The sequence below is a fragment of the Sceloporus occidentalis genome, unplaced genomic scaffold (genome assembly GCF_023333645.1).
Source record: "Sceloporus occidentalis isolate IW3139 unplaced genomic scaffold, rSceOcc1.0.p SCAF_9, whole genome shotgun sequence".
Taxonomy (NCBI): Eukaryota; Metazoa; Chordata; class Lepidosauria; order Squamata; family Phrynosomatidae; genus Sceloporus; species Sceloporus occidentalis.
In genome coordinates, this window is record NW_028316989.1 from 31,996,295 (window position 1) to 32,012,086 (window position 15,792).

The window sequence follows — 15,792 nt, forward strand, 5'->3', positions numbered from 1 at the left end:
CCTTGGATTTTTCCTTGAATTCTGCAGTTAAGTAGGTTTCCTTCACTGACTCAAATAGTTCAAGACCAATGCTTCAGCAAAGGTTTCAAAACTCATTCCGCAAAGCAAAATGGACTATCTTTGTATAGTAACAATCCAGCAAATTAAAATCAAGACCAAGTCTCCAAACTTCAACAAATCCAAGCCTCTGCATACACGTATCACGAAACTGTACTGCAGATACACCAGTCTAACAAAGAAAAACACCAACATTTTATTCAGTGGTTCCAAAGTCTGTATTAAGAAATAAAACAGCATTTTGATAATGAAGAAATAATAAGAATTGCTTACAATTTCAGCAGCCAGTTGAAATCCCCCTCCTTCTCCTAGATTCCCAAACTCTACCTCTCACTCCTGGGCAGTGTGCTTTTTGGGAACAGGAATAACACATCTTGCAATGTGATAAAAGTCAAACTTTAACTGTCTTATTATTAAGATGCACCAATACAAGGATAGAACAATATGTCAAATGATAAATTATCTTCATTGGTTTCACTACCAAGCAAAAAGCTGAATACCAGATTAATTTCTTACATCCACATTATTCTTCTCCCACTTCTCTATGCCAATACAAGCTGTGGATTGTGAAAATGTTACTGATGGCCTGTCTTGATAGAAAAACTATCAGTTAAGTTACATTCACTCAGCATTCTTTGTGCCCTCCAGCTGCTGCACTCAGCATTCTCCTTGCTGTCTCCAGACACTTCTATTTCCTACAGGTGACCTTAAAACAGTAGTTGTCAAAGGAGTAAGAAGTCAGGTCCAATGCCAATTCAATAGAACCTACCTCCAAGTAAAGTGTGTTTACGGGTGAAGTATACAGCATCCCCCCTTTATATAGAAACAGGTAAGCATGAGAGCGCTGATGCTCACCTTTCTCTGACATAACTACAAATTTAGCCTGGCCACGCTTGGAGATAGTTGGACTGTTGCCTTAGACCAAACTCGGTGACCCTGTGCCTGGCCATATAAGGGATAGTTTAGGATCAGATAAATCCCCAAGGAATACTCAGATTATCAGGGCAGAAGAAACAAAAAGCAGCCAGAAAACCCCTATAATTTGCAACATAATCCAGTTTAGCAAATCACACTTTCCAGTACACAGTGTGTTAGTAAGATAAGGCCTAAAGTTCCAGACTGCCATCTTTTGTCTTTATGGGGGGGAAATCCAGTTCAGGGATTTGGGGAGATAATTCTCTGTTTTATGTTTGGTGAGCTCTGTATGTATACTTCACCTTTTTATCTCCACATATTGGTAGTTCAAACATGAAGCTTTAGCTCCAGAAAGACAATCCTGTCAAATAATAAAAGAGATAACACCATTTTTAACATGGCTGTTAAAGAATGCATCCAATGAGTAATTTGAACAGTGTCAAAAATCTAGTTCAAAAACTTCTACAGACACACGGATATTTCAGTGCCAAACATTACAGCCACCAACATTTGTAACTTTAATAATGATTTTTTCCCTACCATATATCTGACAAGCTTGCCATTTTAAAACTTTTGCATGGCACAAAACTGCCAAGTAGATATTCTAATGTCAACCATCACTTTTGTTCAGGAGGTACTTCTGATGACAGAGGCATATTTAACATAAAACAAAGGTTTAAACTTGATTTACCTTCACAGAACCCAAATGAATAAGAGTCATTACAGTGGTGTAGGCATGGAGCAGATCATCCTTTGTATCATTATACTCTCGGAGTATAAAATTCCCAGTCACAATTCGATCACATCCTATTTCCCCATGTCCAAAAAATCCAAACAGAGGAATGTTAGGGAAGAACTTCCGAAAAGCATCAGCTTCAAGGTTCTGTTTGGTTTTGTAATACTGGTATCCCCTGCCCACACATGCAAACATAAAACCAAGGCTATTGTGTTCAGGAATGTTTGCAGCCTTGAGGCGCTGCATTGCAGCTTCTGCTGTCTTCTCATCAATTACACCCTGATCTAAAAGAACAGAAGCGCTCTGGATCTGAGGTCCGCTAAAAGCCAAACCAACAACACCACAGGACTCAGCAGCCCGAGTATTACTGAAAGAGAGAGAAAGAGAAAGAGAGAGAGAGAGAGAGAAGGCACAATGAAAAGGTCTTATCAGAATACAGTAGTACCAACAAGACTAAATATAATACAAAACAAAAGAAATACTATTATTAAAACACACATACACAACTAGTCATTTGTGATGCCTGCAAACAGCATGTCACTCATCTCTCTTGGCACAGCACTCTGCTCCTAGCTACGGCTTTACTCATGAGATTTGTTCAAAGGTTATTAACATGTCTGATTCCTGAACATCTAAGATTTACTAATCTGGAAAACAATATGGTAACCATTTGATATACCTTATCTGCCTACAAATCATTTAAGATAAACTGACAAGAGTTTTTAAGATCTTTGTATATACACATATCTGTTGGAAAGAGCCAGCATGGTAAAGTGGTTTGAGCACTGGACCACAACTCTTGAGACCAGGGTTCAAATCCCAGCTCAGCCGTGGAAACCCATTAGATGACCTGAGGCAAATCACACGCTGTCGGCCTCATAGGCTATTGAGAAGGCAAACCCCTTCTGAAGAAATCTTGCCAAGAAAAACCCTGATAGGTTTTACAGAATCATAGAGTTGGAAGAGACCTCAAGGTGTATCAAGTCCAACCCTCTGCCAGTTTGCCTTCGAATTGCCAGAAAGTCAGAACTGACTTGAAGATAAACAACAACAGTATCTGCTGGAGATTCTTGGGAGTATAAAGATTTGTTGTTGTGTGCCTTCAAGTCATTTCCGACTTATGGTAATCCTAAAACAACCTATTGTGGGATTTTCTTGGCAAGATTTCCTCAGAGGTTTGCCTCTATCTTCCTCTGAGGCTGAGAGAGTGTGACTTACCCATGGTCACCCAGGGATTTGAACCCAGGGTTTAAACCACTACATTGATCTAGCCTAACCATAAAATAAAATTGATCTAAGGAATTCTGGAGTTTTGACAGTATTTTTTTTCTTTACCAGATGTATTTCCCGATGCCTTAAATACAGATGTTTCAGTAGCTTTGCAAATCTAAATCCATGATTAACTGACTAAAAATTATGAACACATGATTGGGAAAACCAGGGTTTGATGTGACTTTAGATATTTAAGAGACATTGCCAGGAAAAGGGGAGCCTACACTATTGTTGACATACTAACAGGTGCTTCCTAAAAACCACCTTAGGCACATTTGTTGCTCATCCAGAGTTTCTCCCCATAGCTTGAGAGTAATAAACTCAACAGATAAAGAGTTTGTCCCCTGAGGATGCTGGCCTATCAGTTCCATATGGAGCTACTTAAGCTGCACATGCTAATGCAATGCAAATGCTGACAAACAAAATAGACCCACTGATTAAATTTCTCCATATTTTAAAGAAACAACAATTTAAATTTTTTAAATTCACCTTTTTAAAAAACAACTTGTTACAAAACACAGAACAATTTTGTCACCATGTGAGGAATTTCTGAAAGCAAAAAGAAAAGCTCAGAAATTGCATTAGGAAAGCAATATACTGGTTGTCCAGGCCACCTGGCATCTAACTACATTGAGATTAACTGGTTAGTTAGGCTAGATCAATGATTCCCAAACTTTAGTCCTCCAGCTGTTTTGGACTTCAGTTTTCAGAAGCCCCAGACAACTTGGTCAACAGCTGAAGCCCAAAACATATGGAGGACTAAAGTTTGCAAACTACTGGGCTAGAATGCTATTGGCAAAAACCACATCTCAAAAATGGACTTCTGCTTTGAACAGCCAGATAATTCCTTCCCTGTAGAAATGAAGACTGTTTGGCAGCGTTTTGTAGAACGTCAAAGAGAAAGTGGTAGGATTATTGTAATCTGCTGGTTCACCAACAACAGAAAAAGTCAAATGAATACTCTTGCACAGTGCTGTCATCCGAGGGTTTGAAAGCCCAAGTGGGGATGGTCCCTAAATTAAGAGTTTCATCAAAGTAGATTTCATTCGGTTTGCAAGGGAAATACAAGCCATCCAAGTTCTGGTTTTCTTTAAGCTAATTTGCTGTAAAGATGTGGCATGACTATAATTCACCTGAAGTGAAGCCTGCCTCTGCTGCACTGTATCCTCAGGAAACATGGTAAAACAATACAGACCTAATGCAGAGGCACACATCATTCTGACAACTAGAAGAGTAGTGCTCAAGGAATCAGGAAAAAAACATATCTGACCAACAACATCACTGGAATGTAGGCCTGGTGGTCTGCTATTGTTGTTGTTTTCTTGGCAAGATTTGCCTTCAAGTCGTTTCCATCTTATGGCAGCTCTAAAACTAATTTATTATAGGGTTTTCTTGGCAAGATTTGTTCAGGGCAGGTTTGCCATTGCCTTCCCCTGAGTCTGAGAGTTTGTGACTTGCCAAAGGTGACCCAGTGGGTTTCATAGCCAAGTGGGGAAATCAAACTCTTGTCTCCAGAGTCATAGTCCAACACTCAAACCACTACACCTGACTCTCCTGGTCTACTATACTATGCGTCATTTATATGCGGGTTGCTATGAATTCAAATGCAGTCTGCTCTTTGCTCCAAGCCAGTGGTTCTCAACCTTCCTAATGCCATGACCCTTTAATACACCACATGCTGTGGTGATCCCCAACGGACAGAGAAGCAGTTCCTAAGACCATCAGAAATATGTGTTTTCTGATTATCATAGGCGACCCCTGTGAAAGGGTCATTCGATCCCAAAGGGGTCGCGACCCACAGGTTGAGAACCACTGCTCCAACCAAAGACATAGCAAGAGAGATCTAGAATACTTACAGGAATCTAGATATATTCCAGCAACATTATTCAGAAGGGTAAAGCAGGATAAGGGTAACTGGGGATAGGAAAACTAGATTCAGGATACACCTTTGAACAGCAGCCACATATAATGGCAGATTATGGACCATCAACTGTCTCAAGCAGCCAAGTTCACTGCCTCTCTGGCTGTAACCAGCTCATCAATGTTGTTGGGGATAATAAACACCAGGGTATCAGTGCCTGCTAAAGCCAATGATCCAGTGTTGGTAATCGTGTTGTCACTTCACTTCCAATATCCTGATCACCTTTTTCCAAAAGGGAAAAATACTGATTGCAATACGTCCTACCATTTTCAGACCAACTAGTAGTCGGGACAAAGGCACTATCAGGAGATTCCACAACCTCTAAAGATACTCACATCTCAGGAATCAGGGAAGTAAAGCTCTCCACATGTCCACCAGCCACAATGATGCTTTTTTCATTCAAGTGGTTGACTATCTGGTGCAGAAATCTTGTTGCTCCTGACTTCCAGGTGTTGTACCCAAACAGAATAACCACTCTAAGGTCTGGGTTATTCTTCAGGCCTAATAAAAGCAAGAAAAAAAATGTGTGCCTGAGGGTGGTAATCTGTATAATTTTGCCTTTTTACACAATAGGGAACAGACAGGCCATCCTTATATTTTCAGTCCTAAACTAAATGGAGCATATCACTTTGTGTTTGCTCTGCTACTTTCCTCTAAAGGGTTAGTATACAAAGGGATCTTATAGCACTTTTAAGACTAACTGTGCAAAATAATCTGTAGCATAAACTTTGATAGAGCTGGTTTACTTCCTCAGATGTGTGAAGTGAACTTGTGCCCAGGAAGGAGCTTTAGAGTGAGATTGTATAGACATCCATAGAAATGTAAAACTTGTGGATTTACTTCATGCATCTATGAAATTATACCAAGTCTACAAAAGCTTATGCTACAATATCTTTCATACAGCTAGTCTCAAAGGTGCTATGAGAGCCCTTTGAAAATTGATATTCCAGACTAATACAGCTATGTCTCTGAAGTCTATCCCTAAAGGGCTAGGTAAGCATAGCAAATATCAAAGCAGAGGTTCTCATGAAGATTTATTGTTGTCACTGGGCCCTCTAGCACCTTGTGACCTCCTCCTAGTATGTAATCCCACGGGGGCATATATAAAGCCACCAATCATATGTTTTGTTTTTCTTTGACCTGGCAACCTTAACCGGCAGTTAATGTTATACGTGTTAGAATGCATGAAAACTACAACACAGGAAACAACCAACTTCCTTGGTGTGCAGATAAACAATACACCCAGAGTGTCCAAGTTACACAGCCAGAGGAGGGATCTTAAAATTCCATAACATTAAAAAGGCCCATAAAAACAAGTTGGACCAGTTGCTCTTTGCAGGAGAGATGCTCCAAGATGGACAACAAACCAATTACTCTTCAGTTTACACTGTCCATTCGTTGGAGGGAAGGTTCTTGCACATGATCGCTCCCAGGGGGTTTAAGAGCATTCAGATGTGGGATAAATTGGGAAAACATTAAAAAAAATTGAAAAGCCCTGTAGCAGAAAGCATGATGGGGAAAGGAGGCTCAGGGATTTAAAAACCACAGAACTGCTTCTCCTTGGAACAAAATATGCACACAAAGGTAAATCAGACACTTTAAACCTTGCAGAGGACAGAGCAGAGGACACTTAACTCCTTAGAATCAGACAGATGAGAAGGCATGCAATACATAATTTAATCCAAGTCTCTTCCCTGCTCCCCCAATACAGGATACCCTACACCCAAAGTATCCTTGAAAAGTGCCTGCGCGACTCCTGCCACTGGTCTGGCACGAGGAGGGTAATCCATCTGATTATAGCTTGCTCCTCTGCACCTCCCGGAGATTCTTCTTTTCCTTCGGCTAAAAAAAGCCAATTTCTTCACACACTCAAGTCTTCACGACACACTCTGCTTATCTTTGGTGACTGCAAGGGTGCCTGATTCATGTCTCCCAAGGGCTGCGTCTGGTTTTGGCTGGGGAGGAGGTCAAGGGCTGCATACACATGGACATACATCTCACACATCTCAGAGGATACACAAACACCCACTCTTTTCCATTCCATTACAGTGTGTGTCTGTCTCCTACCAATTTCCACTGAGACTGCCATTCACCAGCCAGTACTGGTGCTGTGGCAACATACACAAGGCGTGATGAGGAATCCTTTCAGAGTGTTTTGTCTTTGGCAACCACTTCATCTGTGACAATGCCATGACAGAATGTTCCACTTGCAAAATCAGGCCACAGAGACTTTAATGGATGCATGCTCCCTGCTTCCATACTGGTTCATTAGGAAACTGCAATCTAGCTGCAACCCTTGAAGATTTATGGATAAGGATTAAGAGCCCCACACCATGAAACCTCTCAAGGTTGCCCTTCGAAAGAGCTTAACCTGCAGAATCAGCAAGTAGAGCCAAGGCTGCTAATCTTTTAACATTTTACTACTGTGATACTTCAACCATTACTTGCCTGCCTCAGCAAACAGGCTTTCGTCAAGGACTCTGGTCTTCAAGTCTTTACGGAAGTGAAAAGTCTTAATCTTCACCCCATCAATCCTGGGGAACAATAACGCAAACCCAGCTTCACCGTCTTCAACTTCCAGAGGCCGGTTGCTTCGCGAGCCTGTGGGTGTGACTAAAGAGAATGAAAGATTAATATTAATATCAGTTTTAACAGCTTTGCTGGTACTAGCCCCCACCTTCAGTCATGCAACTCTTCAATAAAGACATTTTCATTCTGCCCTACAGGCAGAAGGCCCCAGGTTCTCTGACTAGACTGGTCTCTAGGCAGCTTGGATATGAAAGACCTTGGACAGAAATTTTGGACAGCTGCTGCCAGAGCTGCTAGGTTGGATGGATCAGTAATCTTATACAGTATAAGACAACTTTCTATTTCCATGTGCTTGCTCAAACCTCTGAGAAATCATAGTCTTGGTGGCTGGAGAATTCTGGGAGATGTAGTTCAAAGAGTCATTCTTGCCAAACTCTGGAGGGCTGCTTCTCACACAAGGAATGTTCTGAAGAAATGCTATGTAGTCATTGTCAGTTGCCCTTTACTTCATGAAAGACCCCAATCTGAATTATACACTGATTAAGATACATTTACAAGACACTCTGAACTAATGCGGTCAGAAGGATGTATCTACTTGAATCTGTACAGCCATATAATTATTACTGTGTGGCTTACAACTTTTTCCCACTTACCTACAACTCCAGGTGTCACCAGACCAAGGACATGGCAGCGTTTGGGTAACAATTTTTCTAATGCAGCAGCTATTTCTTTACTGTTTTTTCGTCGGACTGTAGTTCCAACAAAACAAAACAAAACAAAACAAAAAGGCCAATTCGTTCAAGTGCACATGGGTTCAATGGTACTACTGAACTGTCAGTTCTAGAGATATTAAACAGCTGTTGTGATAAGCACCGAGTTTACACAGAAGTAAACTATGATGCTCAATAGCCATGCGTTAAGAGTTGAGCAGACTGTCTACATTTTTCCACTGTAGTTTTCCAAGGAATTTAAAGGGTAGATACCAAGATACTAGGGCAGGCTTCCCACAGGACTGGGGAAGAACATTTGTTGTGGGAAATGTAACAACATATGAAATTTTTTCCAAGATCAAAATCACAGCTTGCAAAATGCACTGGCTGCTAGATACCTCACTACTTCCCAAGTCTCTCCCCCTGCCAAGTCTCAGAAAGACTTCCATGCTTCCTGAAGGAGGAGAAAGAGTGGTGTTGCCAAGAGGTTCCAAAGCTTGACCAGCATCCCCACAACTCCTTGGGCACAGGGTCAACCATCTCACTCTTCCTCAGTAGAGTGTGTGGGTGGATGCATGGGGGAATTTAGACCTGTCCCTGCAGTGACTCAGAATCTCAGAGGGGATTGGCTAAGTGTGATGATATCATATCACATTTTTTCTACGGGAGTGGCAATGACTCTCATGTTTGGGTAAGCTGCCAAGGCCGGCAAAACATGGGGACCCCTGCCTGTGCCATCTGCTATGATGAAATGATGATCTTCTGAAGGGCATTCAGCAATAGCTGCACTACAATCTAATACAAAAAAACTAAAGGTTTTCCTGATGCAAAATTATGGAAACGTCCTGAGAAATTCAGTGTTCTCTTCCTAACAAAGAGGCTTGTAGCCTCACAAATGATTTGAGACAAATCTCAATGCAGTAGCTTTTTGTCTTGCTAATGGAATTTCAAGTTTATTTCCTGGACTGAATCTTCCAGTTTCCACATGACAGGAAGGAGGAAGGGCCCACCTGCATGAATATGTTTCCATACCATCTGAACTGAGGACAACAACCACAACACCTTGACCAAATGCAAGGCTATGATTAACCTTTCTTTCTTTCTTTCCCTCTCCAATATGACTTTTAACACCTCTGCCTAATGAGGAAGCCAGTGGAGCTTTGAAAGCTTGCAACTTGCATGATGTGCATTTGGGTTGTAAAGGTATCACTGTTTTGTGGATTTTGGATGATACTGTATTTTGCTATACAGCCGACACAGTTACCTCTGGATATAGAATCTATGAGCTAGTCATCCAACTCCTGTGCTTAATACATCATCCATTGGTTTTGTGACACATCTATCCCATTGGTGTGTGACATTAAAACCACTAACTGTTAAAAACCAAGACCCATAAAAGTAATGTTTCTTTCAGGCTGAAAGATAGTTACCTTTCTTCTGGCAAAAGAAGTGGCTCTCTTCATGTCCACTGAAAGTCTCCGCATCAGCTATATACAACACAGTCTGTGGCAGCACTTGAACCTTCTGCAAAATAAAAGCACAGTGTGACAAGGACAGAGCCTGGGAACTAATACAGCAGCTTCTCTTTTAATAGAAAAGCAAACTATGGCCCGATCCAGACGGGTGCAATGGCGGCGCCCTGTATAGATGGGTGCCGCCAGCATTACGTGACAGATGCCCAGTGTCCGCACGTCGCAGTGCCATTATGATGCCGCAAGTGCGCCACTGGTGCACTGCAGCATCATAATCGTGCCGTAAGAAGAACCTGCTTTTTGCAGGTTCTTTTTGGTCCATGGGAAAGTCCCGCAGTCTGGAGGCTGCGACTTCCCACAGACCCTAGCTAGAAGCCGGGAGACCATCCTTTTTGGACAGTCTGTCCCATGCCATAATTGCAAATTTAAATCCCTTCAGCCATCTTTTTTCAAGTTTCTCCTATCTGGACCCACACAATATGCAGAATATGCTTCACTTGACCTATAAATTAACATTTCACTCTTCCAGAGCACTATTTTTGACAGTGCATTATTTTGATCTGCTCTACCCTGACCCACAATAAAAAATAAAATAAAATAAAAATCTGACTCAAGAGGGACAATCTACAGTAGGCCCTTAGTATTTGCTGGAGTTTAAAGTCCCATTAAATACAATGGTGTAGTACAATGGTGGCCATGGATGTTTGAATCTCTAGATAAGGAATCTGTGAGTACAGAGGGCCAACTGTACTTTCTCATGTAAGTTCTCCAGAATGTTTGTAATGGAGGGAACTACATAATCCAAGAATTAAATTTTAGCAGCCACTGTCCTGTTCAGAACCTAAAGGTTCTGGATTTAACTTGCATACTGAAGAGGCCAGGCTCTTAATGACCTGCCTTCCTCAGGCTGGGCATCCCCAAGGCGTGTTGGGACTACTTTCTTCCCCACACAGTCAATGACCAGGTGATGATGGGAGTTGTAGTCCATCTGGTGGTTACTGAGTTGGGAAAGGCTGAACTAGATAACCAATTTACACTCATATAAGAATAACATAAATTCAAAAAGCTTAGGCTGCAGTGTGAGACATGCATACTTGGCAATATTTTCCACTCAGTTTCATGTGATTTATATCTGAATCAACACATTAAAGGCCGAACTGCCCCACAAATACACATATATGAGTAAATACATTTTTACCCAGAGGTAAGTCCCACTGTGGCTTCTCCAAGTGCCAAAACACACTGCAGGAATAACCCAGTTCGAGACTGCTTTTACTGCCCTGGCTCAATGCTGGAGAATTCTGGGAACTGTAGTTTTGTGAGACATTGAGCCTTCTCTGTCAAGAGACCTCTGGTGCCACTATAAACTACAATTCCCAGGATTCCCTAGCACTGAGCCAGGGCAGTTTAAGGCAGTCTCACACTGGATTATTTCTGCAGTGTGTTTTAGACCCAAATCTAAGAGTGATATCTAATATACCTCTGAGTCCATCAGCAACCTAGCAAGTCAGAATATATTTCACACATGTTGAAAACAAAATGCACACCAATGCTGTATAATCAACAAAGAATCAGCCTCTGGGTTTTGTTTTCCACACCAACAGAAAGGTCTGGAAACCATGCCCTATGAGGAACGGTTTAGGGAGCTGGGGATGTTTAGCCTGGAGAAGAGAAGGTTAAGAGGTGATATGATAGCCCTGTTTAAATATTTGAAGGGATGTCATATTGAGGAGGGAGCAAACTTGTTTTCTGCTACTCCAGAGACTAGGACACAATGGAGCAATGGATGCAAGGTGCAGGAAAAGAGATTCCACCTCAACATTAGGAGTGACCTCCTGATAGTAAGAGATGTTCGAAAGTGGAACACACTTCTTCAGAGTTTGGTGGAGTCTCCTTCTTTGGAGGTCTTTAAGCAGAGGCTGGATGGCCATCTGTCAATGGAGATGCTTTGATTGAGAGTTCATGCATGGCAGAATGGGGTTGGACTGGATGGCCCTTGGGGTCTCTTCCAACGCTATGGCCTGTTACAGACTGCCAAAATAAAGCTGCTTCGGGTCTCTTTGGAGGTATGCTGTTTAAATGATGCATGGGTCCTAAGAGTCCAGAGGTTGCATCAAAGCCACACTCCATTCCTAAGCACTGGAGGGCAGCTTTGGTGCAGCTTCCGGATTCTTAGGATGCATGCATCATTTAAACAGCATACCTCCAAAGAGACCTGAAGCAGCTTTATTTTGGCAGCCTGTAAGAGGCCAAAGATTCTATGATTCTAAAAGCATCAGGGATGCATGAGCTCCACCAAAGCTGTTTTGAACACCTAAATATGTGCCATCCACTTACCTCGAGCTCCTCTGCCAATGCGTGGACCAGCGCATGGCTATTTGGCGGCCCCGTTTCCACTGTGGAGACCCAGGCGACGCTCTGTTGGGTTCTTAGGATTCTGCGGGAACACTCTCTCCATAAGCGACACACACTAGAACACAAAGGCATCGGCATCACATAAGTCACACTGCAGAAATAATCCAGTTTGAGACTGCTTTAACTGCCCTGGCTCAGTGCAAGGGGATCCTGGGAACTCCACTACACCACACACAATGATCATACACAAAATCCATGCGCAAAGGATACTGAGTTTGAATTGACATTCTCTCACACTAATGGCATATATAAGTCTGTCCCTGGCTTTCCACTCCAGCAAATGCATCTGAGGAAGTAGACTTTGGTCTAGGAAAGCTCCCGCTGCCAGCTTCTTTCTTTCAGTTACTTTCAAAGGTGCTGCAAGACCTCTCTCTACACACTATAGCAGTCGATAGAGTATATTTCCTATGGGTAATTTGAGGTGTCTTAACTAAAGGTGACTAAACAGAGGAGTCTTGATTCAATTCAGGGCAGGGGTTGTAGTAGCCTTCTCTACTCCAATGAGTTCAGGAATACAGCTGCATTGATCAATAAAATCAGTGCATAGAGATCTTGTATCACCTTCGAGACTCACTGAGAGAACCAAGTGGACACCAAGAGCTTCCCTAGGCTTCAGTCTACCTCCTTTGATGCTTTTAGTCTCAAAGGTGATACAAAACCTCTGTATCTTTGAATCCTATTAATTATCAAAGGGGCTCCAAGATCTCTCTACATACATTTGGACACTGCATTACTTTAATGCACCTGAGGAAGCAAACTGAAGCCTAGTAGACTCCTGCTGCCAACTTTTCTCTTACAGTTAACCTCTCTACATATGATGATGATTATTACTGCATCTAAATGCATGAGGAAGTGGACTTTAGTCCAGGAAAGCTCCTGCTGCCAACTTTTCTTTCAGTGAATCTCAAAGGTGCCACAAGATCTCTCTCTATTATTATTATTACTATTATTATTATAGTCCTGGAAATCTCCTGCTGCCAACTTCTTTCTTTCAGTTAAGCCTCAAAGGGGCTGCAAGATCTCTCCACAATAAAGGGCCAAGCATTTTTGGACTTCATTTCCCAGGATTCCAATGGCGAAGGCTTCTGGAGCTGAATATTTTGGGGGGAGTCCAAACGGAGGACGTTTTGGAATCTCTCCTCTCTTCCCGCCCCGCGACGACTATTAGGCCCAGAAGCCCCGTCCTTTCCTGGCTAGCGAGGCCGACCGAGCTCAGCCCCTCACCAGGCCGCCTGGAGCAGCGCCTTGGTGGGAAGGAAGCCCAGGACGCGCTCCACCACCTCCGCCAGGTTACTCAGCACGAAGCAGCCTTTCGGGTCGGGCTCCATAGCAAAGGCAGGCCTCTGGTTGCCTAGCAACCGCGCTAGGCCCAAGGCGGAAGTGAAACGCGCCTCGGCGCCACGTCATCAGCGCCGCGACTCCCGGACGCTACCATAGAGAAAGGCCGGCGGACGGCTAGAAGGGCACACTCCGACCCAACTTCCGGCGCCATTCACAACTTTTCCCAACATGGCGGCCCCCAAGCGATGTCGCTCTGCCCCGTGCATCTCTATGATCAGTCCTCCTATTCTCAGTATTGGAAGACCAGAAATGGATTTTAAGGGGCCTCTATATATAGCTCCAAAGCACACTGAGGAAATAATCCATCTTGAAACCGCTTTAACTGCCCTGGCTCAATGCCAGGGAATTCTGGGAACTGTAGTTTTGTGCGGCATTGAGCATCCTCTGTCAGAGAGAGTGTTCTGGTGCCACAATAAACTACAATTCCCAGGATTCCCTAGCACAGAGGCAGGGCAGCTAAAGCAGTCTGAAACTGGATTATTCCTTTAGTGGGTTGGGGGTTTTTTTGGAGCTAAATTGTATAAATAAGAGAGGCAGGATATAAATAAAGATTATTATTATTATTATTATTATTATTATGGAATCCTGGGATTTGTAGTTCTATAAAGCCTTTGGCCTTTCCTGCCAAACTACAAATCCCAGGAGAATGGAGCAATGTCAGTTTAACATGGTCCCAAACTGCATTATTTCTACACAGCATTTTCAATAATAATAATAATAATAATAATAATAATAATAATAATATCATCCTCCCCTTTTGTCCAAAACTAGGACTCAGGGTGGCTCACATTAAAAAACAGTACATTAAAATAGAATTAAACTATTACAATATTAAAACAAGTTACATATTAAACGAATAAAATACAGTTATTTTTGTGGTGGTTGTGTGCCTTCAAAGTCCTTTCTGACTATAGTTTTTGTGGGGTTTTGGGGCTAGGTGGCCATGTTCTAGAAGAGTTTGTTCCTGACATTTTGCCAGCATCGGTGGCCGGCATCTTGAGAGAATGCTGGCATGGAAGAAAGTGGGGTGTATGTGTGTATATATATACACACACACTGTGTAACTCTATGTTGGGAGGAGTGGGAAAAACCAATAGTAGCAGAAAACATTGTAAACCACCCTGAGCATAAAACGCTATGTGAAAACACCGAAATTCTGGAGCATGCCAACAATTATTTGGTTAGAATGCACAGGGAAACTATTGAAATCCATAAGCACTTGGACAACTTGAGAAGTCTTTAAAGTAAACAAGGTTTGGCTACCAGTCCTGAAAAACACCCAGCAAATGCAAATGGAAAACCAGCCAGGGTCAAGGTTTTCTCCAGCAAACAGTGGATCTCTAATGAAACAGACACAAATCCTCTTTGCATATCCTCCCACTCACTCTGAAGCCTTGCCATTCAACAACAGAACAAGACACAGATTAAGATGGAAACCACACACACATACACCCCATTCTCTTCCATGCCAGCACTCTCTGAAGATGCCAGCCACAGATGCTGGCGAAACATCAGGAATAAACTCATCTAGAACATGGCCACAGAGCCCCAAAAACCCACAGAAAACTATGGATGCCGGCCATGAAAGCCTTTGTCTTCCATTCTGACTTATGGTGACCCTATCCTGGGGTTTTCTTGGCAAGTTTCTTCAGAAGGGTTTGCCCTTGCCATCCCCTGAGACTGTGTGACTTGCCCAGTGGTGTGTGTGTGTGTGTGTAAATATATATATATTTAAAATAAAGCTTTTATAAATTCACGTTTTACCTTCAACTGTTAAACTGCCATGAATCCTATTTTGGGAGAAAAACAGGCTGCGAATTCAACAAACATATAAAATGAAACAGCCCTAGATTTTTCCATTCCCCATTAATGCATGCATTCAAACCTAGTTCTGATTCAACAGTGGAGTAAAAGGAAATGGCTTTTCTTCATTTTTCATTGTAGATCTTAGCAAAGAGTAAGATATAGGAATAATGCCATGCAATACTGTATTGGTATTGAATAGAACATTTACTTTGATTTGTAAAGTGTGTTCTTTAGCCAGAGGTCCAAAACATACTGCAGAAATAATCTACTATGACACCATTTTAACTGCCATGTCTTAGTGCTATGGAATCCTGGGAATTGTAGTTTTGTGTCACCAGAGCTCTCTGACAGAGAAAGCTAAATGTCTCACAAAACTATAGATCCTAGAATGCCATAGCACTGAGCCACAGTAAAAGTGATGTCAAACTGGATTATTTCTGAAGTGTGGATACAGCCCAAGCTTTTGATTTTAAGCTTTTGATCCATTATATTAATACAGAGTACAAGGCAGATCCGATTTTTAATATTGCATGCTCTTCCTCATCTGTAAAAATCACCGGCTACACGAAAATTGCCACAGAAAGTCATTAAAAGCAAACACTCTCCAGAGAAACAGAA

At 42.2% G+C, this 15,792-nt stretch overlaps 1 protein-coding gene across 1 annotated transcript; it reads right to left on the reverse strand.

The window, feature by feature from the left end:
• Positions 1-230: 230 nt before the first annotated feature.
• FBXO22 (F-box protein 22) lies at positions 231-13,423 on the reverse strand. Its single transcript, XM_089538552.1, has 7 exons — positions 13,252-13,423; positions 11,950-12,082; positions 9,571-9,664; positions 8,084-8,179; positions 7,350-7,514; positions 5,237-5,402; positions 231-2,075 (listed from the first exon to the last, which is right to left on the reverse strand). Exons 1-7 carry the CDS (start codon positions 13,353-13,355, stop codon positions 1,649-1,651), a joined length of 1,185 nt encoding a protein of 394 aa, XP_089394678.1. The 5' UTR covers positions 13,356-13,423; the 3' UTR covers positions 231-1,648.
• Positions 13,424-15,792: the final 2,369 nt, after the last annotated feature.